Below are 24,679 nucleotides of genomic sequence, written 5' to 3'. Positions count from 1 at the left end.
CCTGCCTCCCTTTTGCACTCGTTCCCAGGGACTCACATGCTGCCCCCTTGCACACTCATTCCCAGGAACACACACTGCCCCCTTGCACACTCATTCCCAGGAACACACACTGCCCCCTTGCACACGTGTTCCCAGGAACTCACACACTGCCCCCTTGCACATTCGTTCCCAGGGACTCACACACTGCCCCCTTGCACACTCATTCCCAGGAACACACACTGCCCCCTTGCACACGTGTTCCCAGGAACTCACACTTTGTCCCTTGCACGCGCGGTTCCCTGCCGGCCCCGCACCCCCAGGCTCACAGCCCCCGCTCCCTGGCACTAGCAGCCGCGGCCCTGGACACTGGTTCCCCAGCCCGGCCGGGCGCGGCGCACTGGGCATGCCCCGGCTGGGTTTCTATATAAAGCCGCCTGCCTTAATCCCGGGACATTCCCGGCCGCCTCTTTCTTACCCGGCGCCTGCCAGAAGCTACCGAGCGGGACCCGCGGCTGCACCGGGGAAGGTCTGAGCCTCCGGCCGGGCCCGCTTTGTCCGCGGATGGCGAGGCGGGGGCGCTGGGCGGGGGGTTGCGGAGGGGATGGGGGGCGCTGGGATGCGGGGGCGGGGGCGTTGGCTGGAGGTTCAGGGGAGCCGCTGGGGGCGGAGGTGGCTCGTGGTAGCTCTCGGGGGCCGCCCCGCCCCGCTGACCCCCTCCCACAGGCACCAGTCGCCTGGCTGGAGGGGTTGGGGGCGGGGGGCTGCCGGGAGGGGAGTGTCGAGGGTCCCTACACGGGGTGGGAGCTGCGGGGGCCGCTGGGAGGGGTCTGGGTGAGGGCCGGGGGGACGCGGGGTCCGGGGGGGGGGGGGGACGCGGGGTGGGGAGCTACTGGGGGGTCGGGGCTGTGCGGAGCCGGGAGATGCTGCGTTGGGTTTCCACACTTTCCACAACCCGCCGCGCTGCGCCCCTGGCCAGGCTGTGGGGAGGGGGGGAGGCCTGCTGGGGGCCGCAGTCTCAGGCAGAATCCATGCTAATTCGAACTAACGCGTCTAGAACTAAAAACTAGTTCGAACTAGCGTTTTGCTAATTCGAACTAGCAAGTCCACATTAAGTGGACCCTGAACCGGGGTTAAGGCTGGCCGGAAGCAGTGCCGGCAGGGCATCAGAGGAGGACTTAGAGCGTGGAGCTGCTGTCTCAGGCTAGCCGAGGGCTGCGCTTAAAGGGTCCCGACCCCCACCCCGGACAGACAGTTCTCAGGGGTGCCCCGCTTGCAAAGCAGTCCTGGCTTGGATTGCCCGGAGTACCCACACTGGGCACATCACAGCACTCGGCCATCTGGGGAGAGGGGGCAATCGGGGGGCTGCAGGAGAGCTTCCACCCCCAGAAGCCCGCAGAGCCAGCCCAGTCCTCCCCATCGGGGGCTCGTACCCCATTCCTCCCTCACCTCCTTCCACTTACCCTTCCCTAGCCCCCCTTCTTATTGATGTACAAAATAAAGATAACGTTTCTTCCAACATTGACTCTGTCTTTATTGAACAAAACTGGGGGAGACTGGGAAAAGGAGGTGGGAGAGGGGAAGAGAAAGGCTGGGAGAGGGGAGGGCAACTAACATGATCAGGGGTTGGGAACAGGTCCCATATGAAGAGAGGCTAAAGAGACTGGGACTGTTCAGCTTAGAAAAGAGGAGATGGAGCGGGGACAGGATAGAGGTCTCTAAAAGCAGGGGTTGGGTGGAGAGGGTGCATTCAGAAAAGTTCTTCCTGAGTTCCCATAAAGAAGGACTAGAGGACACCAAAGGAAAGGAATGGGTAGCAGGCTTGAAACTAGTAACAGAAAGTTGTTCTTCACAAAGCAAAGAGTCAACCTGTGGAACTCCGTGCTGCAGGAGGCTGTGAAGGCTACAACTAGAACAGAGTTTAAAGGGAAGTGAGATCAAGTCATGGAGGTTGGGTCCATGGAGTAGTCTTAGCCAGGGGGTAGGAGTGGTGTCCCTGCCCAAAGTTTGTGGAAGACTGGAGAGGGATGGCACGAGACAAATGGCTTGGTCACTGTCTTCGGTCCATCCCCTCCAGGGTCCCTAGGGTTGGCCGCTGTTGGCAGACAGGCTACTGGGCTAGATGGACCTTTGGTCTGACCCAGGACGGCCATTGTAAGCTCAGGGCTCAGGGTCGGGGGTCTCAGCGGACCCCCTTGATTTTCATGCACAACTGCTCCTGGGTGGCCAGGCTGGCAGCTCTCCTGCCCTACACGGACACTTTCCTGTGCCTAGTGCGGAGAACGTGGACGAGGTCCACGATGTCTGCACTAGCCCAGGAAGGTGCCCGCCTCTTGCGGTCCCGGGCAAGCTCCCGGGAGCCGCCAGCCTGGTCCCGGGAAGAGGGGGTGGGCTGGGGGACATCGGGTGGGTGGCTCTGTGCCGTGCCAGGTGCAGGATCTGCTGGCTGGGTGCTGGCAGGCTTGCACCTGGCATGGGCACCGTAGCCAGCCCGTGCCCCTTTAAGGGGTCCGGGGCCGGGAGGGGGGCATAGAGTTTCCCTGGTGTTGGCCAGAGTGGCCACCAGGGAAAGCTGGGGAGGGCTAGCCTCCCACTAGTTCGAATTAAGGGGCTACACACCCCTTAATTCGAACTAGTAAGTTCGAACTAGGCTTAATCCTCGTAAAATGAGGTTTTCCTAGTTCGAACTAAGCGCTCTGCTAGTTCGATTCAAATTCGAACTAGCGGAGCGCTAGTGTAGCGGCTATGAATGTTAGTTCGAACTAACGTCCGTTAGTTCGAACTAACATTGCAGTGTAGACAGACCCTCGGAGAGGCTGGAAGGCAGATGGGCCGTGGGTGGGAAACAAATCAACAGAGCTACCAGCACAGCCCCTTGTCTTGAGCCAGCGTTCCCCAGATGCTGCCAGCTGTGTCCCAGAGTCCCACAGAAGTGCCAGCACTGAGCTGTGTCTTCTCAGATAGTACCCCATGAAATGAGTGGGACGGGTCATGTCTGCCAGGCTGGTTACGCTGGGGGCGGTTCACACTGCTTAGGGCGGTGGTCTCAGGCTCTCTGCAGACTCAGGGAGGCACAGCTGTACTGGTCACGCTGTGTTCCTTGTAAGCCGAGCACTTGGATGGCCACCCAGGAGAGATTCAGGTGCCACCCAGCTGATTAGCAGAGTGCCCACAGCTGGCAGCATGTGTTTCCATTGGTGGTGCACATCTACATGTGTGTCAGTGCACAGAACAACATTTATTCTTCACACAAATGGAAAAAATTAAAGGGAACATTGCTCACACTGGGGAGGTGGGTTGCAGCTCCCAGTTCTTCCATCTGAGTCTCTGTGTAGACTCAGGTAGCTGATGATGTGACTCTTTGGGTCACATTTTAGAGCCTTTCTCCTCACCCTACCAGCAGGAGACTTATCTTCTCAATGAATTTTGGGACACTGGGGAACAATCCCACATTCCTGGTTGATTCTCTGTGCCACGATAGAGTGAGTTCCTGTCTGTGAGAAATACTGCTTTATTTTATGATCCCTAAGCAATCTCCCGTCTGGTGGAGTTGGGGAAATTATTATCGCCCGTTAGGATTATGGAATCAGCCATTTCTTCCTAGCCCTTGGCATCAAGGTTTATGCTAATAACTGAGTCTGTTTTGAAGTCAAGGTTGTAATTTCCAAAGCTGACTAATACCTCTTAACTATCCATCTCCTAAGGAAAATATCCATGGAGTCCTGCAAATCCATGGATATCTGCTTTATATCTGTGGGTATCCGCATCTGTGGATGTCAGTGCGAATATTGGTGGCTCCCATTTGCAGATGCAGATGCAATTTTTGTATCTGTGCAGGGCTCTAACTATCAGAAGTTATGGAACCAAGCCTGGCCTTTGAGCAAGGCGGTTGCCTTGGGCCCCCCACATTCAGGGCCCCACGCTGCCCAGATCCCAGCCTTGCTCACCCAACCGCTTACTCGCTGCCCTGGCTGGGGGCCGTGCGGCTCAGCCAAACACAGCATGCTGCCTTGGGCCCCGCAAACTCTTCGGCCAGGCCTGTATGAAACTTATTCCTGACTTGAGTGTGAATATCTCAAACTCCAGTCTAAACTGGGTTCTCTTTAAAGTGAAGTGTTGGTGCCATTTTGACACCTCTCCTCTTCTCCACACACACACCCCCGCCTCCTCCTTCCCGCCTCCCAGTGTAAATTTTCTTTACAGAACAAACAGCGCTCTTCTAGGTCAACGTATGCGTTGTGTGATGGGAGCATGTATGTGCTCTAGGGATGTAAGATCCCTTTTAATTGGTTAGCTGGTTAAACATAATGTTTACTGTATATGGTTAACTGATTAAAGAGGGACAGGTGGGGGGGTGTTCCAGCCAAGCTGGGGCATGCGTAGGCCAGGCCCACCATGGACAGGGGATGCTCCATCCGGGCTGGTATGCCTTCCACCAGCGTTGGGCCCTGGGGGGCTGAAGCAGCCCCCTGCCAGTGGCAATCAGGGTGGTGCTCCAGCCCCCACTGGTTAATTGGAACTGGACAACATCACCTGGTAAGGTGATGCTTATGGTTAACTGGTTAGACGTTCACATCCCTAGTGTGCTCCAGCTGAGATCAGGGCCCTGTCACACCAAGTGCTGCAGACACAGACTCACACCAAGGCTAGGGCCTGTTGTCACACCAGGCCCTGCACAGACACACAGTGAGACAGTCCCTGCCCTGAAGTGTTTACTATCAAAATGGCCAAAGGCTCATTATTGCTCTGTTGCGGGAAACTGAGGCAGGGCTATGTAAGGGGCTTGCCCAGGGTCATACAGGGAGGCTGCGTGGCAGAACTCAGCATTGGAGCCAGGTGTCCTGCATCCGAACCCCTTCAGCGCAAGCCCCTCCTGCCCCGCTGGAATAATGGGAACTCCAGTTCCACCAGTGCTGTGAGCTGGACCCCAGCCCATCTGCTCCCTCGTGTGGAGACGCTGGGGGGGATTGTAAACAGGGGAAAGGGAGCTCGCTGTATGTCATTGTCCCAGCACTGGGGGATGGGTGAGGGGGGCTTGCTCACTTGCGCCCCGGCAGTGACACCAGGTGGCCTGGGGTTGGTTTGTTTGTAACATGTGGGGCTGGAGTCACAGCTGCTACAAGCAGGCACAGACTCAAGTGGAGTGATGCTGGTTTTGATTACAGCCGGGGACATGGTGGCTGGCTCCATTGACTCCCATGGACTGATGTGGGCTGGCACCAGACCATCACTGGCTCACGGGGTAGGGCAGAAATCAAAGCTGCCCAGGACGCTGATACTAGCGACAGAGGCACCTTCCTGCAGAGCCCCATGTGGGACCCAAGTGTCACCCAGTCAGGCCCCCCTCCCGCAGGGGAGGATACAACCTGCCCAGGAGGGGGCGTCATCGGTCCCAGTGATCCACTTAGCGGTGGTACCCACTCACTGGCCTGCCAGGGACCTCCTGGCAGCACCATGGCGCTTGGCATAGGAGCGGCCGGAACGGAGGGACTGGCACCGCATAGCGCGAGGGGGTGGCATCGGCAGAGGGGCAGACAACAACCAGCTGATGGGAATTCTCCAGCTTAGCAGCCCCTGTCCAGTGCCCATCCTGCCTGCACAGACACTGTGTGGAGGTGCCACGGCCCTGCCTTTTACTCTGATGGAAGCCAGGTGGGGTGGAGCCAGTGCGTGCTGCTTCCCGTGGCCTGAGGGCAATCCTGGCTCATGGGGCACTTTGCCTGAAGCTCGCCACAAAGCCCTGGCCTCTCACAGGCCCCAGGGGGTGGGGAGGGGAACGCAGGGCTTGGCTAGGGACGCACAGCCTTTGCTGCGCTGGCTGACTGGCTGCATATGGGCCCTATAGTGACGATCTCTCTCCCCAGACCTCTCCTGTCCAGTCCCACCAGGGAGGGGCTGCCCCCAGCCTGTCCCTGGGGACGAACTGTCTCTGCCCCTCATTTAATTTCACTTAATCCAGTTTTTCATCCCTGTGCCCAATGATTGTTTTTGGGGGCTGGGAGCCAGGGAATGAGACAGATGGAGGGCGGGAGGGAAGGGCGCCCAGTAAGGAGATTCCCACCCTCCCCTGCCAGAGCTGCACATCCCTGTTAATCCCACAGGGGAGGGGGGCAGAGAAGAGAGGGGTTCACCTCGTGTATGCCTATCCCTGTGCCCCTCTGGGAAGCTCAGGCCTAACCCCCTCTGAGTTCTGCTATGAGCATGGCAAGGGTCTCTCACTAGGTGCTGTGATGCAGCCATCTCTGGGGTGGAGCCTGGCTTTGTGTATATAGGGAATTCCTCACCCCGTGCCAAGATGCTGCTGCTTCTGGGGTGGGGTCTGGAGTGGATTAACCCCTCGCCGTGCGGCTGCACGCCTGTGCGGGAGAGGCAGTGGGAAGACGTCTGAGGAGGCAGAATGGAATTGCCTAGGACACCTCAACTCCTGTCCAAATGGGACCCTTGACGCCAAAGGACAGGGCTGCCGTGTCTGTCCAACAGGCGGCATCTTGTGGCACGGCGCCTCCTAGTGCTGCCCTGGGGTGTGGCGGGTAGCACTGACTGCGAGGGGAGAGCGCCCCCTACTGGGCTCCCCACCTCGCTCTCTGGAGCACAGCACTCCACAGTGTCCCAGCTCCAGTCCAAAGGCCCTGGGCATGGTCCCTGGCAGGTGAAGGGCAGGGACTGGCTGAGAAGAGCCCCCCACAACTGGCCCAGGAGCAGCCCACCTGACCCTCCCCAGTGGGGGCGGAGGAGAGTGGGGAGACGTTTGCCTGGCATCGCTCTGCTGGGCACGGCAGCTGCCGGGGAACAGACCAGACAGGAGGGAGCTGCTGGTGGCCATGGCTCAGGACTCCTGGGTCCTGTGCCCAGCTCAGGGAATGAGGAATGTGCCAGAGATGCAGCCTCTTGCTCTCAAGGCTCCTTCACCCTGTTCCAAGGATAGAGGCCACAGCCCTGCCCCCTGGGGATGATCCTGCTTCACCAGCTGGGTGTGACACCAGCCTCAGACTCCTGGGTTCTTGGGATGCTGGGGTTGGGGGAGCTCTGGTTCCTCAGCTGCATCCCGGGGAGAGTTCAGAGCCAGTGGGGCGGGGAGGGGCCCTGCAGCCCCTGCTGAGCCAGCAAGAGGGGGTTGGGAATTAGCTTAATCCGCCTCTGCCTGAGGCGCTGGGGATGTCGCAGCTCAGTGGCTGTGAGGAGCAGCTGGGACATGGGCCCAGACAGGAAAGCAGCCCCCTGGCCAAAATGCCCCATCACTGACCCTCAGAACAGGGGCAACGTACCCAAAATGCCATGGGGCAGTGTTCCCTGTAAGCTGTATGCTTGTGCGGTTTCTTGGGAAAGATTCAAATGCTGCCTGGCTGATTAGCAGAGCACCCACAGCTAGGGGTTTGTTTCTGCTGGTGGTGCACATCCGCACATGCCTCAGTGCACACAATAACATTTATTCCGCGCATGGATGAAAATCAGAGGGAGCATTGCTGGCGGGGAGGGTCACAGCTCTGCCAATGCCTCTCTTCCCTGATCCATGGCACAGCTGTCCCAGTCCTGGAATTCAGTAGTGGGTGCGGGGGGCTGATGCTGGATCTGCCCCAACTGAGTGGGTGAGGTGCAGTGTATGCTGGGGAGCGGTGAACAGCACATGCAGTTGGCGCCTGCTGGCAATGGGTGACAGGCTGTACCTCATTGTCCATGGAAACATGAGACTGGTCCCAATCTCTCTCTCTCTCTCTCTCTTTCTTTTGCAGCCTCTTTGCTGGCAAGATGGTGAGTTTGTCCCACTCATTTCATTATCAGTGGGAAATAGGTCAATGGAGGGATGATAGGAGTTACTATAGAGAACTTTCTGGGTGTCTGGCTGATGAGTCTTGCCCACATGCTCAGGGTTTAGCTGATCGCCATATTTGGGGTCGGGAAGGAATTTTCCTCCAGGGTAGATTGGCAGAGGCCCTGGAGGTTTTTCGCCTTCCTCTGTAGCATGGGGTACAGATCACAGCTAGAGGATCTCTGCATCTCGGGGTCTTCAAAGTATTTGAAGGCTTCAATATCTGAGATATAGGTGAGAGGATTATTCTAGGAGGGGTGGGTGAGATTTTGTGGCCTGCACTGTGCAGGGGGTCGGACCAGATGATCATAATGGTCCCTTCTGACCCTGGAGTCTATGAGTCTGAGTCTCCCCCAGCCAGCCCCCCTGCCCTTCCCCACGTCACCAGCCACCCCCTCTGGGCCCTCTAGTCCTGACTGGGATCCAGTAACCTTAGCACCATGAGCAACATCAGTCTTCTGGCCCTAGGGCTGCCAGGGCACTGCTGTGGGGAAGCTCACAGCACCGGAGCCCCAGCTGTGCAGGGCCAGGGGGCTGTTGCACAACAGCTCTGGCAAGGCCTTGCGTTGGGTGTGTGGTGGAGAAGAAGACGCGTGGGGGGTGCCAGCGTGAGGCAAAAATCTCTCCCCCCCCACCATCCCTTCGTTTCTGTTCCTACCCTCCCAGCTCACTGACCCTGGTGGATTGCTCTATTTACAGCCTTGCTCCTCAAGCTGCTTAGCTCGGGCTCCACGTGACCCGCCCCCTTTGGGGAGGAGAAGAGATGCTTTGTTTGAAAACCAGCTCCTGCCCTGGCCTCTGCTGCCCCCAGGCAGCTGGCACATGCCTCACCCTGTGGGGATTCACCCCCAGCCAGATCCATAGTGCCCCTAAGTTGGATCCACTTCTTGGGCACGGGCGCTCACCCTCCCAGCACTGCCCCCAGGGAGAGCCGTGCCCTGAAGCACCAGGGCTCGCCCTCCCAGCCCCCATCTCCGTTGCAGCTGTCTCTGGATCAGATCAATGTGGATCAACCCCTGACCCTGAAGGAGCTGGACTGGGCTGAGCAGGGTTCCCTGATGTCTCTCAACCTTCCACGCCCCTCCTGGCGCCAGGATGTGTCTCTGAACTGCAAGTGCTCGCCGGAGGACACCCAGGTGCACGCCTGGACCACCTACTACTACGACCTGCTGCAATGCACCCTGCAGCAGGAGGGGCTGCCAGAGACAGTCGACCGCACCAAGGAGCCCCGAACAGGTGCATGCCAGCTCTCCCAGGGGTGCCACCATTCCTGGGTGGGGGTCACAAGGCTGGGGGCAGAGCCCTCTCCTGTGGCCCCAACCCAGGGGGATCTGGGAGCACAGCGCCCCCTAGTGCTGGGCTGGGAGGTGGGGCATGGCTAGGTGAGGCAAGCAGAGCATAGCGCCCTCTAGTGCTGGGCTGGGAGGTGGGGCGCGTCTAGGTGAGGCAAGCAGCAGCATAGCGCCCCCTAGTGCTGGGCTGGGAAGTGGGGTGTGTCTAGGTGAGGCGAGCAGCAGCATAGCACCCCCTAGTGCTGGACTGGGAGACGGGGCATAGCTAGGTGAGGAGAGCAGCAGCATAGCGCCCCCTAGTGCTGGGCTGGGAGGTGGGGCATGGCTAGGTGAGGTGAGCAGCAGCATAGCGCCCCCTAGTGCTGGGCTGGGAGGTGGGGCATAGCTAGGTGAGGAGAGCAGCAGCATAGCGCCCCCTAGTGCTGGGCTTGTAGACTGGGCACAGCTGAGCTATGGAGGACAGGTGCATGACATCCCTTAGCACCAGGCTGGGAGACGGGGCTGGGTTATGGAGGACAATCACATGGCACCCCTTAGCGCCAGGGTGCAGCGGCAGGACGCTAATTCCTCCCCTGTCTCTCTTAGGGTTCAGCTCAGTGGATGTGACCATCTGCATCTTGGGATCCCCAACCTCGTACCTGTCTGTGCTGCTGGAGGGCAGCTCTCAGTGCCCAGGTGAGGGCCACAGCCTCTATCCCTGCAGTGCCCATGGGCTGCAAGTTTCTCCTGCCCAGGAATGGCTGGGAATTCGGTGCCACTTGCCCTGAATGCCTGGGCTGACGGGCTCAGTTGGGGTCACCCCGGGACAGCTGAGGGGACTGTAATAAAATGTAGAATGTTAGTGTTACCTCAGACACCCCACCCCCAAAGAGACGGGACGGGACCTCACTAGGCCATCTAGCCCAGGCCCCGACACTCAAGGCAGGACTAAGACATAACTAGACGATCCCTGACAGCTGTTTGTCTAAACTGTGCCTGACAATTAGACAGTTTTTCTAATGTCCAACCTAAACTGCCGTTAGTGTGATTTAAGGCTATCGTGTCTTGCTCTATCCAAGAACAATTTTTCACCCTCTTCCTTGCAGCAGTCTTTTATGTACTTGAATTCAGCATATGTTTTAGCATTCCACCCTGGCCACCATCCTCTGATCGTTAAGCCAGCCTGCCAAGCCCCAGTCTTCACTGGGAGCAGAGTTAAGGTTGGGCAGCAGCAGAGCAGTGACTAAATGCAAGCGTTTATTAATTGACTTTCTGACGTGTTTCTTAAGTCTTCCAATTCCTCACTCCAGCTGGAAGAAAAAAAATTGACTTATGGTTTTCTAACAACACCCATTCAAGTGGCTCTATACCATCCACATTCTGGGTTAACAACATTTTTAATCTAGGAATTTCCTTCCTTTTTTGGTTTACAAAAAGGAAACATAAGTCTCTTCATTAGAGCTGTGTGACTAACAAATGTTTCTGTTCGCTGTTGGCTCTGGAAAAACACATTCAAGGAACCAAAATGTAAAAAAAAATGAGTTTGGGGCCCAATGAAACACTTACATATATTACACTTTTCGATTCTGCACGTAAACCAATATGGACAAGTACGCACACACACAGAGTAAGGTACAAAAATCAGTTTAGAAAAACATCACGTACAGAGTGTTTGAGAGGGGAGGAGTTTTAGGGAAATCCATGCAGGAGAGGTATGCAAAAACATCAGGCAGGAAATTTGCTGCTGAGGAGCATCTTGGCTTTGTTAGATGCTTGGCCCCTTAACTGCAATTCGTCAGGGATTTGCCTTTTGCTGGCCCTATGGAAATGCAGCCAAATTTGGTCAGGTTGTCAGCCTTTGAAAAATTGGACTGTGCACAGACTCAGGAAGGATTTGGGCAGCTACGTGCTCTGAGGGCTCTGCCCTCGCTGAGCGCCCCGTCCCCTCTGCTCTGAGAGGAGGCCAAGTGCCAGCTCCACAGAGTGATGGACTTACTCCAGCCTGGGACTGCAGGGGCTGAACAGGACTTCCCCACTCATGGCTGATCCTGGCTGCGGTGGTGCCAGGCACCGGCGCTGAGAGCAGGGGCACTCGGTCTCCTGTGCTCTCAATGACCTGCCTCCCTACCCCCGGGCCCAAGCAGAGAGGGGAGGAGGCCTGAGGAACCAGAGGGTGTCTAGGATCAGAGGGGCTGGAGGGTATGTAGGCCAGAGGAGGGTGGATAAGACAAAGAGCAGTAGGGGAGGGATATGGAGAGGGTTGGATAAAGGTAGACGGGGAGTGTGTGGGACGAACTGCCAGGAAGTGGGTGTGGGGTGTGGGCTGAAGTGACGGTGCAGGAGCGTGTTGGGGGATTGGTGTGTCCAGGAGGGTGGTAGGGTGCAGGAGTGGAGTGGGGCTGCAGGAGCAGGCTGGGGTGGAGGAAGTGTTGCCTCTAAGATTTTCCAACCATGAACGGTGTGAGTTTTGGCTTGTGCACCAATATTGAGGTCATGTGCACTGGTTTGGATGCGTGCCACCGTGGCACCCAATTTATCAACACACACACCTTCCTAGCCACCGGAGCAGAGCTCCTTCCCCCCACCCTGTCATGCAGCAAGTCCCATTCCCACCCTCAGCTGCCAAACCAGGCCCCGGCTCCCTCTGTCACATAGCAGCCAGACCAGGCCTCCCCACCAGCCACATGGCAGGTCCCAGTGGCTCTCCCTCACATGCTGTCTCAGCCGGCCCCACCCGCCGGAGCAGCCGTGCGAGTGCTGCTGTGCAGCTCTCCAGAGGAGGTGGGCGGGGGAAGAATTTTTTGTGCGTGGCTGCACAGGTGCACACCTTAGCGGGAACTCGGGGGGGTCGGGGCAGGAAGTAGGGGGCTGGTGCTCCAGCCCTGCGGAGGAGGTCCACTGGGGTGGGGGAACAACAGGCTTGAGCACCAGCCCGTGCTCCCCAATGCTGGGGGGGGGGCATCCCTTAGCCTCAGGGGCTGGATCCAGGTGAGTTGGGGGATGGATCTGGTCCCCGGGACGTAAGTTCCCCACCCCTGCGTAAAGGAAGGTCAATTCATAGCTGTATAAATCGCAGCTCCCTGCCTTTCTGCTGGCGATGTAATGGAACAGGCTGTCTTCCTCTCTGCTCCCCCATCCTTCACCATCACCCCCTTTCCCTTCTCCCCCCAGGGAACATGCTGCTCTGCCTGTCGCCCAGCTGGCTGGCCAAGGTGCCCTCAGAGCAGCACCCCGGCGAGTCCTCCCTGCTGGTGTCCAAGGCCGTCTCCTTCGAGCTGGGCGGGCGCACCTACCTGGACGAGTTCTCGCCCCCGCGCCGCGTCACCTACTTCCTGGGCTCCTTCGGGCTGTGCAAGGAGCACAGGCAGTCGGTGGGGGAGCTGGCTCGTGACCTGGACTGCCCCACGGGGGGTTCGGGGGAGCTGGCCCGCCTGCTGGAGGACAAGCTGCTGACGCGCCAGTTGCTGGACCAGCGGGCCCGGGTGGGGGTGCCGCCCACACTGGCCTTCACCTTCAAGCGGCCGCGCCCACTGCGGGACGTGACCGACGAGCGCTCTGTCCGCATGGTGGAGCTCAGCGGCAAGGAGGGCCAAGAGAACCTCATCCAGGAGGAGATCGAGGGCTTCCTACAGGGCCGTGCCATGGAGCCCTACAGCCGGGTGAGCCTGCAGGAGAGAAGGGGGGGCCAGGGCCCTGCAGCCAGGTGAACCAGCTGGAGTGGAGCATAGATCCAGCAATGGGAGTGGACCCCCGAGAAGTAGGTGAGCCTGTGGAGGGGGGGGCCCACATCCAGCAGCGGGAATTAAAAGGGGTCCTACATCTGAGGAAGGGGCCCCTCTCGAAGGGAAGATCCAAGGGGAAAGGAGAGATCCTGTGGGTAGGGATCGGGATGGGAGGGGTCCCCCGGGGCAGGGAGGCTCTATTGTGGGGCTGGGTATGGTTGGCCCCACTGAACGGTGCACTGTCACCCCCTGCAGGTAGTGGTGAAGCCTTCGGGCTGGCGCTGGAGCGGGGCCCACGCCGTGACCTTCCACCCCAAGACGGAGGAGGCTGCTGTGCTGCAGGCCATGCTGGTGCTGCTGGAGACCCTGGAAGAGGAGGAGAGTGCCCTGCTGGAGGCCTTCATCCCCACCGCCCGGCTCACCCAACTCGAGTCCCCTGGCAGCTCCTCGCCAAGTAAGGGTATTTCCCGGGCTTCATTTGCATAAGCGGGGAACCGCCATTTTTAAAACCCCGCTGGTTCGAACCCCGTGCAGCGTGGCTACACGGGGTGTACCGGTAGTTCGGAATAGGAATCCTAGTCCGAACTACCTAGTTCGTGCCCCGTGTAGCCGCGCTGCACGGGGTTCGAAACAGCGGGGTATGCCTACATTACCCTCCTAGTTCGAACTAGCGGGGTAGTGTAGACATACCCTTACTTGGGGTCCCCTGGCTGGAGAGGCTCTCGCCTCGTCACCTGCCCCAGCAGCTGCCACGAGGCACGGCGCTCCCCCCCGCCCTGGCCTGGCCTTTGGAGATGGCGCCATGTCGAGATCTGGAGGGAAAAATCAGGATGCAGCTGGTGTTAGCCTGGGACATGGGGAAGGAAGGGGGGCTGCCATATTGGAATTCCCACAATCCCCTGGGCTGGCTGCCACTGCCCTATTGCGCCGGGGGGCACAAGCTGTCGTACTGAAATCCCAGAGTCCCCTGGGGCCGTGGGGGACAGCTGCCGTGTGTTCAGGGAGTGGTGGCCCTACCAGAATCCCTCAGGACAGAGGGCACCACTCTGTGCAGCTGATTTGCATGAATCCCGATGCCATTTCTTTCTCTGCCCCCCCTTGCTGCTGCTTTCCATCTCTTTCTGCTTCCCGCCTCTGCCCTGCTGCGTTCCTCCACCCCTCATTTGTGACTCATCTCTCCCTTCCATGCCTTCCCTTTGTTTTCTCCACCTCGTCTCTTTTTCTCCTCCCCTTTTTATCCTCCACCTCGCGCTCTCTCTGTCCCGTTTCCCCCTCTTTCCTTTCCGGTCCTTCTGACCCTTCCTCCCCACCTCGCCCCTCCCAGGCAGCACATCTCCGAGGCCTGACCTGGCGATCCGGATCTGCACTGTCGTCTGCAGATCCTGGGGTGACCAGCCTCTGCTGAGCAAGGTAACGGGGCACCCGTGAATACGTGCCCCTCAGCCCGCCCTGCCAATGCAGCTGGCTGGGCCCCAAGCCCCATTGTAATCAAGGTGGTCTCCTGGGGATAGGGTAGTATTGCTAATGGTGCTTGCATACCTAGAATTTTGTAGGATGCGCCAACTGCGGGCCTGCTGACGGGGGTGGGGGAGCAGGGGGAACAAATGGGGCAGTTGCCCCAGGACCTGGCAATTCAAAGGGTCCTGGGGCTCCCAACTGCTACTGTGGTGACTGGAGCCCGGGACCTTTAAATCACCACCTGAAGGCTCTAAGGGCCGGGGGTGGGGGCTCGCCCTGGCTCCACCCCTTACACTTGAGGCCACGCCCCTTGCAAACATGTGGCACTGCCCCCCTCTTTGCCCAGGGGCCTCTGGAGGCTGTTGGCGGCCTGGCCAACTGAACCATGGCAGCACCTTGAATGGAGAATGTAGGAAGTGCACAGCTCTCAGATGGTGTCTAGACTACAGGGTTTTGTCGACAAAAGTGGAGGGACAAAATTATACCTACGTCTACACTACCGCCGAATTTTGTCAACAGCGGTAAACCTCATTCTACGAGGAATAACGCCTTTTGTCAGCAGAGTTCTGTCGACAGACGGCGTTATTGCAGCTACACTGTCCTTTATGTCTACACTCTCATGTCGACAAAGTGGCTTGCTTTGTTGACAGAACTGGATGTAGTCTAGATGCTCTTTGTCAACAGTATCTGTCAACAAAGCCTCTGTCAACAAAAGCCTGTAGTCTAGATGTACCCTCACAGTCGTCGTGTGCAGTCAGCACGCACCTCACTTCACGTGCCCTTGCTTTACGTGTGTGTCACCTTAGTAATGCTCGTTAAGAAAACAACTAGGCAGACGGAAACCAGCAGAATCGTAGGCAAGAGTAAATAAAATGTCTTCTGGGCTGCATGTAGAACCCCATGGGCCGCATGCTTTGCCCACCACTGCTCTACCGGGTGCCAGCTCTGGCCAAGCAGGGTGCAACTGGCTGGCTGAGGAGGGCCAGGAATGCGATGTGAGACTTTTCTTCTCAAGGGGGCACCATCTCCAGTCGGGTTCAAGGGTGCGGGGAGTGTCTGGCTCAGGGAGGCAGTGAGTGGGGCATGGGGGTCTTTCCTCTCTAGGGGGTGCTGGCTCCGATCTGACCCAGATGGGCGACTGGCTGGCTCAGGGCAATGGGTAGTTAGAGCGAACTTTACATTGGTTTTTGTACCACATTAGTCATGGATGTCAAATGAATGATGAGCAAAAATGTCATCATGGAAAAACCTCATCACCATTGTTACCTGTGACCTTTGAACCCAGGCCAGGTGGAGGTCAAAGGTCATAAAATCACCTTTGCCCTTCTGTCTGCAATGTGTGCCGCTGACCTTAGGCTGGGGTTATTTTTTGTCTCACGTTTTCCCTCTGTCCACCTTTGCATATGGTACGTTCCATTTCTTGAGCGGGAGGTAAGAACCTCAGCCAATCAGGGCTCGTGGAACAGTGTGGCAAGGGAAGGACTGATTGGCTAGCATGCAGCTTGCTCGCTAGATGACCTCATAGGCAGTTCCAAGTGCATGTGGTGGCAGGGGTGTGTGTGGAGGTGGGGGGTTTTCATGGTGCCTGCTTTTCTCCCTCCCCCAGGTGGTTTGCAGTGTGGGGCGGGCTGATAAGCCCCTGAAGCACCAGGCCACGGTGCCCCAGAGTCTGGAGAGCAGCCTGCGGCAGCAGGGAATGACAGATAAGGCCCAACTTGCGGCCATCCACGCCCAGGTCAAGCATAAGGCTGAGGCCGCTATGACGGCCTTCCTGGAGATGGAGGCGGGGCTGTCAGTGGAACAGCGGGGAGGCCGCCAGGCCCAGACTGACATGATTGGTGAGCTGCCCTGTCAATCATTGCCATTAACTATTTAGGGGAAGTCACAGATTCACAGGGAGAATTCGGAGCAGAGGCTCCTCCTGTTCGTCCTCTGGGAGGGATGGGGCAGAGCTGGCTGTGTTGCCTCAGCCCCATAGAGACCCCTTGCTACAGGCGAAAGGAGCCCTCTGCTGGCCCAGCATAAAGGACCTGGCCCTAGTTTTTTGGCCACGTGGTCTGGTAAAGGATCAGGGTGCTGCTGCCCTTGGTAGAGACAGGGAAGGACGGCACCTTCACAGGGAGGGCTTCCCTGGCCAGCTGGGCTCCTCAGAAAGACCTGTAGCTACTAGGGTTGTCAGATGGTTTCCCAAAAAATACCGAACACACATGCTAAAAATTTGAAGAGCAAAAATAAAATAAAAAAAAAACTCACCCACCGCAACTATGCTTAACACTGAATGGAAACTTTATAATAAAACAATCAACTGCTGCCCCGCCTCCTCCGCCACTCCCTCCGCCCCCACCAGGCTTCCGTCGGGCGCCCAGCCAGAAGAGCAGAAAATACAGGGTATTGCACATGTCCGGTATTTTCTGCATTTTTTTTTACTGGACAGAGGGCACAAAAAAAGAACTGTCCGGTTGAACACCGGACACCTGGCAACCCTAATAGCTACACAGGCATGCCCAGAGCCCAGTATCCCATTGCTGACAGTAACCGCCCACCTTATTATGAACTAGTTGGGCAAGGAGCCCCCTACTTGGTAGTTCTGGAATAAATCACCCATGTGAATCTTTTTAAGGTGTTAGACAGGGAAAAGTCTAACATAATTTGGAATAATTTCTTCAGCTGGGTGAATGTCCAGGCCTCTTTCAAAAGCTCCTGCTAAGCTTTTGGATTCACTGAGATCTTGGGGCAGTGAGTTCCACAGAGCAACTGAGAATAAGTATTTCCTTGTATCAGTTATGGATTTGCCAATTTTCAGGTTCACTGACCTGTTCCTGTATTATGAGAGACTACGTCTACACTATATGAGTTTTGCCAGAAGAGGCAATGTAAATGAAGAATGGATTAGCATTTTCTTGTGCTTCATTTGCATACTCTCTTCCGATCTGCTTTTGCGCAAAACCAAGCAGTGTGGACTTTTCCTTTTTGCGCAAAACCCCCTTTTTTGAGGATGGATATACAAGCAGTGGATATATAAGCAGTGGATATGATATACCTTGACTTTAGTAAAGCTTTTGATTAAAGAATACCATGGTATTCTTTAACTTGCTGATAAGAAGTATGGATTGGATGAATGGATTAGATGATAGATGGAAAGCTGGCTGGATTGTCGGCTCGATGGGTAGTGATCAACAGCCTGATGTCTAGTTGGCAATTGGTATCAAGTGGAATGTCCCTGGGTTGGTCCTGGGGCTAGTTTTGTTCAACATCTCCATTAATGACCTGGATGATGGGTTGGTTTGCACCCTCAGCAAATTCGTGGATGACACTAAACTGTGGCACGAGGGTAGGGATAAGGTCCAGGGTGATATAGACAAGGTGGAGGATTGGGTCAAAAGATTTATGATGAGGTTCAACAAGGACAAGTGCAGAGTCCTGCCCTTAGGCTGGAAGAATCCCAAGCATTGTTACAGGCTGGGGAGTGACTGGCTTAGCAGCAGTTGTGCAGAAAAAGACCTGGGGATTATAGTGGACGAGCAGCTGGATATGACCATGTGCCCTTGTTGCCAAGAAGGGTAATGAAGACCATTAGTAAGAACGTTGCCAGCAGGTTGAGGGAAGTGACTATTCCCCTTTATTCGGCACTGGTGAGGCCACAACTGAAGTGTTTCATCCAGAAAGGATGTGGACAAATTGGAATGGCTTGTCAAGGGAGGTGGTGGAATCTCCGTTGTTAGAGGTTTTTAAGTCCTGGCTTGACAAAGCCCTGGCTGGGATGATTGAGTTGGGGTTGGTCCTGCTTTGAGCGGGGGTTGGACTAGATGACCTCCTGCGGTCTCTTCCATCCCTTCGTTTTTAATATTCTATGAAGTTCTGTGGCCTCTCCTCTACTGGTGGTCAGACTAGATGATCACAGGGATCCCTTTTGACCTTGGAATCCATAAATGTGCTTGATCTAACTCCTCCTGCAATTCCCATGGTCAGGGTCTCTGAATTTGTGTCTTGCTGTCTAGTTGGACCTGGCTGCTATTGTGTGCCCATCCTGGCCATTCCCTGGATTTGGCTATTCCTATTGCAGGCGTGGATTTCCTCCTGACTTCATCAGAGCAGATGCTGCAGCTGGTGGCCCTGGAGATGAATTCTCAGCTGTGCCTGGAGACCTGCGCTCTCTTAGAGTCCATGGGCCAGGCAGTGGGGATGCCGGCAGGCGAGTCCTCGCGCCCCCTGGTGGAGACAATGTTGCGACGTGCGCAGTGCCACATCATGGAGGGGAAGCATGTGTTGGTGATCGGGGCCGGAGGAGTCAGCAAAAAGTTCGTCTGGGAGGCTGCCAGGGCCTACGGGCTAAAAGTAAGATGCAGAAACTGGGCCCTGTGCTGCCCAGCGCAGCCCCCGCCCCCTGCCATGGAGCAAGGCTAAAGGAGATGGCTCTCCATAGCAATGTGTCTGAGCCACCAAGGCATGGCCTGCACTGGGAAAGACAAAGCCAACTGAGGAGAGTGGGAATTCATCCGCACACACTTTCCAGCCGCTGTGGGTGTCCTCTCAGCCTCCTCCCCCAACATCCTAGCTAGCTCCCAGCATCCCAACCACAGAATTGCTTCCCCCTGCATCTCAGCCAGCCCCTTCTGACATATCAGCCATGGGGATATCTCCTGACTACCCGCCCCCACATTCCAAGCACAAAGGGGCTGGCCCTGCATCCCAGTTGAAAAGAAACTGCACCCAACCTCTGCGATGGGGCTGTCCAAGCACAGCCCAGGGGGAGGGGAAAATTCTTATATAATAATAGAGATTGCCTATCTCCTAGAGCTGGAAGGGACCTTGAGTCCAGTCCCCTGCCTTCACAGCAGGACCAAGTACCATCCCTGACAAATTTTTGCTCCAAATCCCTAAATGGCCTCTGGAAGGATTGAACTTACAACCCTAGATTTAGCAGGCCAATGCTCAAACCACTGAGCTATCCCACCCCCCAGGGTAAGGAAGTCCTTCTCCTATGGTGAACCAGGGATTATCTGTGCTGACTCCTTGGCAGAGTAGGTGCTGGGGCTCTGGCAGTGGTACAATATGGAGAGTAATTGGGGGCAGGCTCTGTGGGGTGCTGAACTGGAAAGGACATCTGCCAGAGTATTAACCATGGTTACTTTTATGCAGGTGGCTGCTCCAGCTCTATTTCTTAGGGCTACAGTTCAGACCCTCATTGCTGAGGGGGTGGAAATGCATCATGGGGCACAATGGGGAGCCCTATAACGTCTCTGGATGAGAAAATCACCTTTACTCTGACCCCTGGCTGTCCATCCATCATCGGATCCATTATCAGCCTCGCCTGCAGCCCCAGGGTCACTGGGCCATGTGTGCCTTTCAGAGGCACAAACCCCTCTCAGTTTCAAATCAATGGAACAGTTCATGCAGCCTGCAGCTCTCGCTGTCACTTCCTTTGAGACCATACCCCCCATTGCTCTGCTTGGAGGCAGTCTGGGTACAGGGAAGGGTGGAACTGAGTGTTAGCCAGGGAAGAAGTACTAGGGCAGGGGCTGGGGGAGAGGAGATAAGTGCTTGATCCCAGACAGAAAAAAATTAGGTTCCAGCCCAAATACTGAACTGATGCAAGTACAGTCGGATGGTTGCTGCAGTCGGTGTAATGGAACAGTCTGTATCCCACAGCCCAGCACCAAGCCACTGTGGGAGCCAGGGGCAAGTAGCTTGGCCCATCCTCAGTCCTAGTGGCAGGAGAAGGAAGGGGGAGGTGGGAAATTCTGCCCACAGCCTGGAATGGTAGGACATTCCTACAAAAGTGATCAGCAGTGAAATAGTTAATAGCGTTGCTGTCTTTGGGCTCCAGAGTGGACCCTTCGTGCAAGGGTAATTAAATGTCCACACCGATATCATTAGGATCCAGAGTCAACACGCTCAAGCCTTGATGTTGACAGCTCCTGAAGTTGATGATCTCCTGAGGCCAGCGCAGAGCTGACTCGGCCCACTCCCCAAAAGCCCAGGCACACTGGCTGCGAGGAAGGCACAGCCCCGCATCCCTGCACTGATGCTGCGTGTGGTTTGCTAGGCTGCAGGCACTCCCGTGTACTATCCCAACCCATCTACTCTCTTGGCAGCAGCCCCAAGCTGCTTCTGTGGGGTTTGACCCCCTGTGCCAGGGTGGTGCCCAGCAGCCAGGTTGAGCACCCTTCTGTCTCAGTGCTGGCCCCTTCCCAAAGCTCCTCATACAACTAGAGGCAGACATGAACAGGGGCTTTCTCATGCTTCCCCCTCCCCCCGGGGCCTGAATGGAACGTCCCATCTCCTATTGCCTTGGGATCCAGGAATACCCCATGTGGGGGGCACGAGTCCATCTTCTTGCCACAATGCCTATGACCACACAATCTTCTCTCCCCCCCCGCTTCCATGGGGCCTGGGCGCAAGTGGACCATTCCCAGTGTACTCCATCCCTCCTGGGCACGAGTAGACCATTCCATCTTCTCACCTCACCCCATGACACAAGGGGACCATTCCCCATTCTCCATCCCCCACCCTTCCTGGGTGTCAATTGACTGTTCCATTTTCTCACCACTGAACTGGGCCTGGGCATTAGTGGATCGTCCCATTTCCTGCCTTCTACCGTAGGAGGCCTGGCTGTAAGTCAGTGGACCATTCTGTTTCTGCCCCCCCTCCCCACTCTACACGTGGCACGGGTGTGAGTGAACTATTCCATCTCCTTCCCTGGACACGTGACACACCATCACCTCCCCAGGCCCTTCGGGGGCAGGGGCACACACGGACCCATCCCTCTTTAGACATGTGTGGATCCTTCCTCCTTCTCCCCCATTCCTGAGTTCTGGACACAGTTCGTTTGCATCCTGCTATAGGCTGTGGCTCCATCCTCAAGGACGATCCCATATTTGCAGCTCCTGGAGGGGGGCGTGGAGCCCTTCCTGCCCCAGGCCTTAATAACCCATGTTTGGTCTCTCTCTCCTCTCTACATCTTTTCCCCTATCCCTTCTCTGTGTCCCCCTCCCTCTGCTCCAGATCCACCTGGTGGAGTCGGACCCCAACCACTTTGCCTCGCAGCTGGTGCAGACTTTCATCCACTACGACACCAAGGACCACAAGCGGGACGAGGAGCATGCCCAGAGGCTGGTGGCGCTGGTGCGGGAGCGGGGCCTGCACCTGGACGGCTGCCTCTCCTATTGGGACGACTGCATGGTGCTGACTGCCCTGGTATGTGAGCAGCTGGGCCTGCGCTGTAGCCCGGTGGCCGCCATGCGGGTGGCCAAGCAGAAGAGCCGCACCCACCAACACCTGCTGCGCCGACGCAAGGAAGTCCCACCTGGCTGGGCCTCAGCGGCGCTCTATGCCGTGCCCTGCTGCCACCTGGAGAGCCACGCGGACGTGGAGCGGGCCGCCCGCCACCTCTCCTTCCCCGGGGTCATGAAGCTGGAGTACGGGGCGGGCGCCGTGGGGGTGAAGCTGGTGGAGGACGTGCAGCAGTGTCACCTGCACTTCGAGAAGATCTCCCAGGACTTGCGGGAGGACACCGATCACCCGGGCATTGGGCTGGGCTGGGGCAACGCCATGCTGCTGATGGAGTACATCTCTGGCACAGAGCACGACGTGGACATTGTGATCTATGACGGGCGCATGCTGGCCGCCTTCGTCTCCGACAACGGGCCCACCTGCGTGCCCCGCTTCACCGAGACGGCGGCCAGCATGCCCACCTGCCTGGCACCCGACCGCGAGGCCCAGCTCGTGCGCGCTGCCTACCAGTGCTGCCTGGGCTGCGGCCTCACCGACGGCGTCTTCAACGTGGAGCTCAAGCTGACGGCAGCCGGGCCCAAGCTCATCGAGATCAACCCCCGCATGGGCGGCTTCTACCTGCGCGACTGGATCCAGGCGATCTACGGGGTGGACATCATGCTCGCCTCGGTCATGGTGGCCTGCGGGGTGGCCCCGCGGCTGCCTGCCCGGACCCAGCCCCACACCCACCTGGTGGGCGTCATGTGTGTGGTGTCACAGCATCTGCAGGCCCTCAAGTCCACCGCCAGCGTGGAGACGCTGCAGGCGCTGCACGAGTGCGGCGTCATCCGCCTCAACCTGCTGGAGGACAAGCTCGTCGCCCGGGAGTACGAAGAGCCCTTCTGCAATGTGGCCTGTGCTAGTGCCAGCCGCCAGGAGGCCTGCCTGAAGGTGCTGGGTGTCTGCCAAGTGCTGGGCATCGACTCGCCCCACTACCCCGTCTCCCACTTCCTCTCCCACTTCAAATAGCACCCAGGGAGCCCCCCGGGGAGGGGGCCACCCCCGCTGCCTCTGTCCTGTTCCCCCAACTTCCCCTCGGGCCTGCTGGGCTCAGATCCGGCCCCCTGCCTCCCCTTTCCAGGTGTGACCCCATCAGCTGGGGCACTGGCCTTTGCTTTATGTGGCTCCTCTGTATCCCAGTGGCTTTGGGGGCTTTTCCAGTGCTTGCCCCTTCCCCCCAAAAGGGAGCTCGGTGCCCCCCGGTGTCATTCTCTAGTAGGATCCATGCCTGTGTATGTGTGACGTGGGATTTCATCAGCATGAGGTGAGTCCTACTCCGTTTGGGGCTCCTCAAGCTCCCCCCCCCCCCCCGTTTCAGTTCCCTCCCGTAGCTGCCTCGTTCCCTGCCTGGGATCTGTTCCATTTGTCTCCCGGCCTTGCAGCAGACCTCCCCGACTCCTGCCCCAGCAAGGTGTCCCCCCGCCCCCACCCATTGGCTCCTGCAATCAAGCCAAGCATCCCCAGCAACTGCATGAACTCAGCTCGGGAGCCTGTTCAGCCATGGAGGGAGGGGGCAGAGTGGAAGGATTGAGGATCTGGGCCTTCCACTGTCCACGTGCTCCGTGCTCCCTGCCTTGCGCTCTCCCCTCCCTCCCCGCATGCTCCGCAGCTGCCCTGCCTTACCAAGGCACTGTTTGCTACCCCCTCCCTCCCTGCTCACCCGTAACCCTACAGAAACAAACGACTCTCCGCAATCCCTCTGGCGCTTACCAGCAACCCAACTGCCATACCGCCTGCCCATGTGCTTGTCAGCAATCCTACCCTAACAAAAGCTCAGCATGCAACCCCCCTGCTTTGTCAGCAACCCACCCGGTTACAAACCACCGCATGCAACCCCGCCCATGCTCAGCAGCTCTACAATAACCAACAACTGTGGGCAAAGTCCTAGCCCTGACCGTGTAATAACACACCCGATGCAAACTCCTCCTCAGGAAACCTACTAACCCCCTGCATCCGACACTGATTTGCAGCCCCAGTGTTTGAACTGCTGCAGAGTGAAGGGAGTCCTAGCCATGCTAATGAGCAATAACAGGGCTCCAAAGCAGCCCTATGCTAATGAACCAGCAGACCTGGCCCCAGAGAAGGATAAAGACCATATACTAACAAGCCTGACCCCCCAGGAGCTTGGAAGGATGCTGATGCACAACCCCAGTGCCTCTGAGTGATCCTGCAACAACAAACCAGCATGGAGCTCCAGTGCCTGGGAGTGATCCTACAATAATTAACCGTTGGGCTAATTAGCCCTTAGCACTCCTAAGTGACCCTCTAATAATCAAGCCAGTGCCCTAAGAGACTCCACAATAACAACAAGCCAGTGCACATAGTCCTAGTGTCCCAGAGTGATCCTACAGTAACAAACCAGAAAGCACAGCTGAAATGACCCTGTAATAAGTAAATCAATCTGCAGCGCCATGAGAGACCCTACAATAATATACCAGTGTGCATAGCGCTAGTGTCCCCGAGTAATCCTACAATACCAGAGAGATCTTTCCATAATAACACACCAGTGTGTGCAGCCCCTGTCACCCACTATTAACAAACTAGCAAAAGTAGAAGGAAGCGAGACTCAGAGGTAAAGGATGGTGGGTCAAGTTCTCTTTCTCTTTAAGGGCTCATGGATTCCTTCTGCTTCCTCCCTGACTGATGTCATTGCTGTTACAGCAAGAGATTGTGAGGTCACTGAGGTGATGACATCATCAGTGAGAGAAGGAGCATCTGGAAAGTTGGTGTTTTAAAGGGGCAGAGGCCCTGAACCAGGGAGGAAGGTAGGAGACACGAAGTGACATCACCATGGCGCCTGTATCCATGGCACCCCATGTCAGGGTACCCAAGGATGGGGGCATAAGCAAGCCCGTCCCCCTGTCAACATGGGCTGGAGTGCCTCATGACACTCCCCACCTATGTGTCTTTCTGCCGCCTCTGTAACTGGCAGCAGACAGAGAAAGTAGTCCCACCCCAATAAAATGCCATGTGCAAATATGTGGGTCCCTGAGGCATTATTGGCACCCTGAGCCACAACAGGGTTGGAAGAAGATTCAGCAGCCAAAGAAGAATGGGACGCAGAGCGAGCCAGTAGCTGCAGAGAAATGAGAAGAAATCGCCAGCTGCCTCCCTGTGCTCTTCCTGCAACTCCTGCACCATGGGAGCCACGGTACAGTTCCTCTGGGGCTACC

At 57.1% G+C, this 24,679-nt stretch overlaps 1 protein-coding gene across 1 annotated transcript; it reads left to right on the top strand.

Moving 5' to 3' along the window:
- Positions 1-314: 314 nt before the first annotated feature.
- CARNS1 (carnosine synthase 1) lies at positions 315-24,483 on the top strand. The gene is made up of 10 exons (XM_075928525.1): positions 315-505; positions 7,707-7,725; positions 8,767-9,019; positions 9,661-9,750; positions 12,226-12,713; positions 13,032-13,230; positions 14,101-14,186; positions 15,841-16,072; positions 18,298-18,569; positions 21,240-24,483. The coding sequence occupies exons 2-10, from the start codon at positions 7,723-7,725 to the stop codon at positions 22,473-22,475; spliced, it is 2,859 nt and encodes a 952-aa protein (XP_075784640.1). The 5' UTR covers positions 315-505; positions 7,707-7,722; the 3' UTR covers positions 22,476-24,483.
- Positions 24,484-24,679: the final 196 nt, after the last annotated feature.

The sequence above is a fragment of the Pelodiscus sinensis genome, chromosome 4 (genome assembly GCF_049634645.1).
Source record: "Pelodiscus sinensis isolate JC-2024 chromosome 4, ASM4963464v1, whole genome shotgun sequence".
Classification (NCBI taxonomy): domain Eukaryota; kingdom Metazoa; phylum Chordata; order Testudines; family Trionychidae; genus Pelodiscus; species Pelodiscus sinensis.
This window is presented reverse-complemented; position numbering and strand designations above follow the sequence as displayed.

Coding starts and splice junctions, on each gene's coding strand:
- CARNS1 (XM_075928525.1), top strand. Junction 9,020..9,660: donor CACCAAGGAGCCCCGAACAG/GTGCATGCCAGC, acceptor TGTCTCTCTTAG/GGTTCAGCTCAGTGGATGTG. Junction 13,231..14,100: donor CCCTGGCAGCTCCTCGCCAA/GTAAGGGTATTT, acceptor CGCCCCTCCCAG/GCAGCACATCTCCGAGGCCT.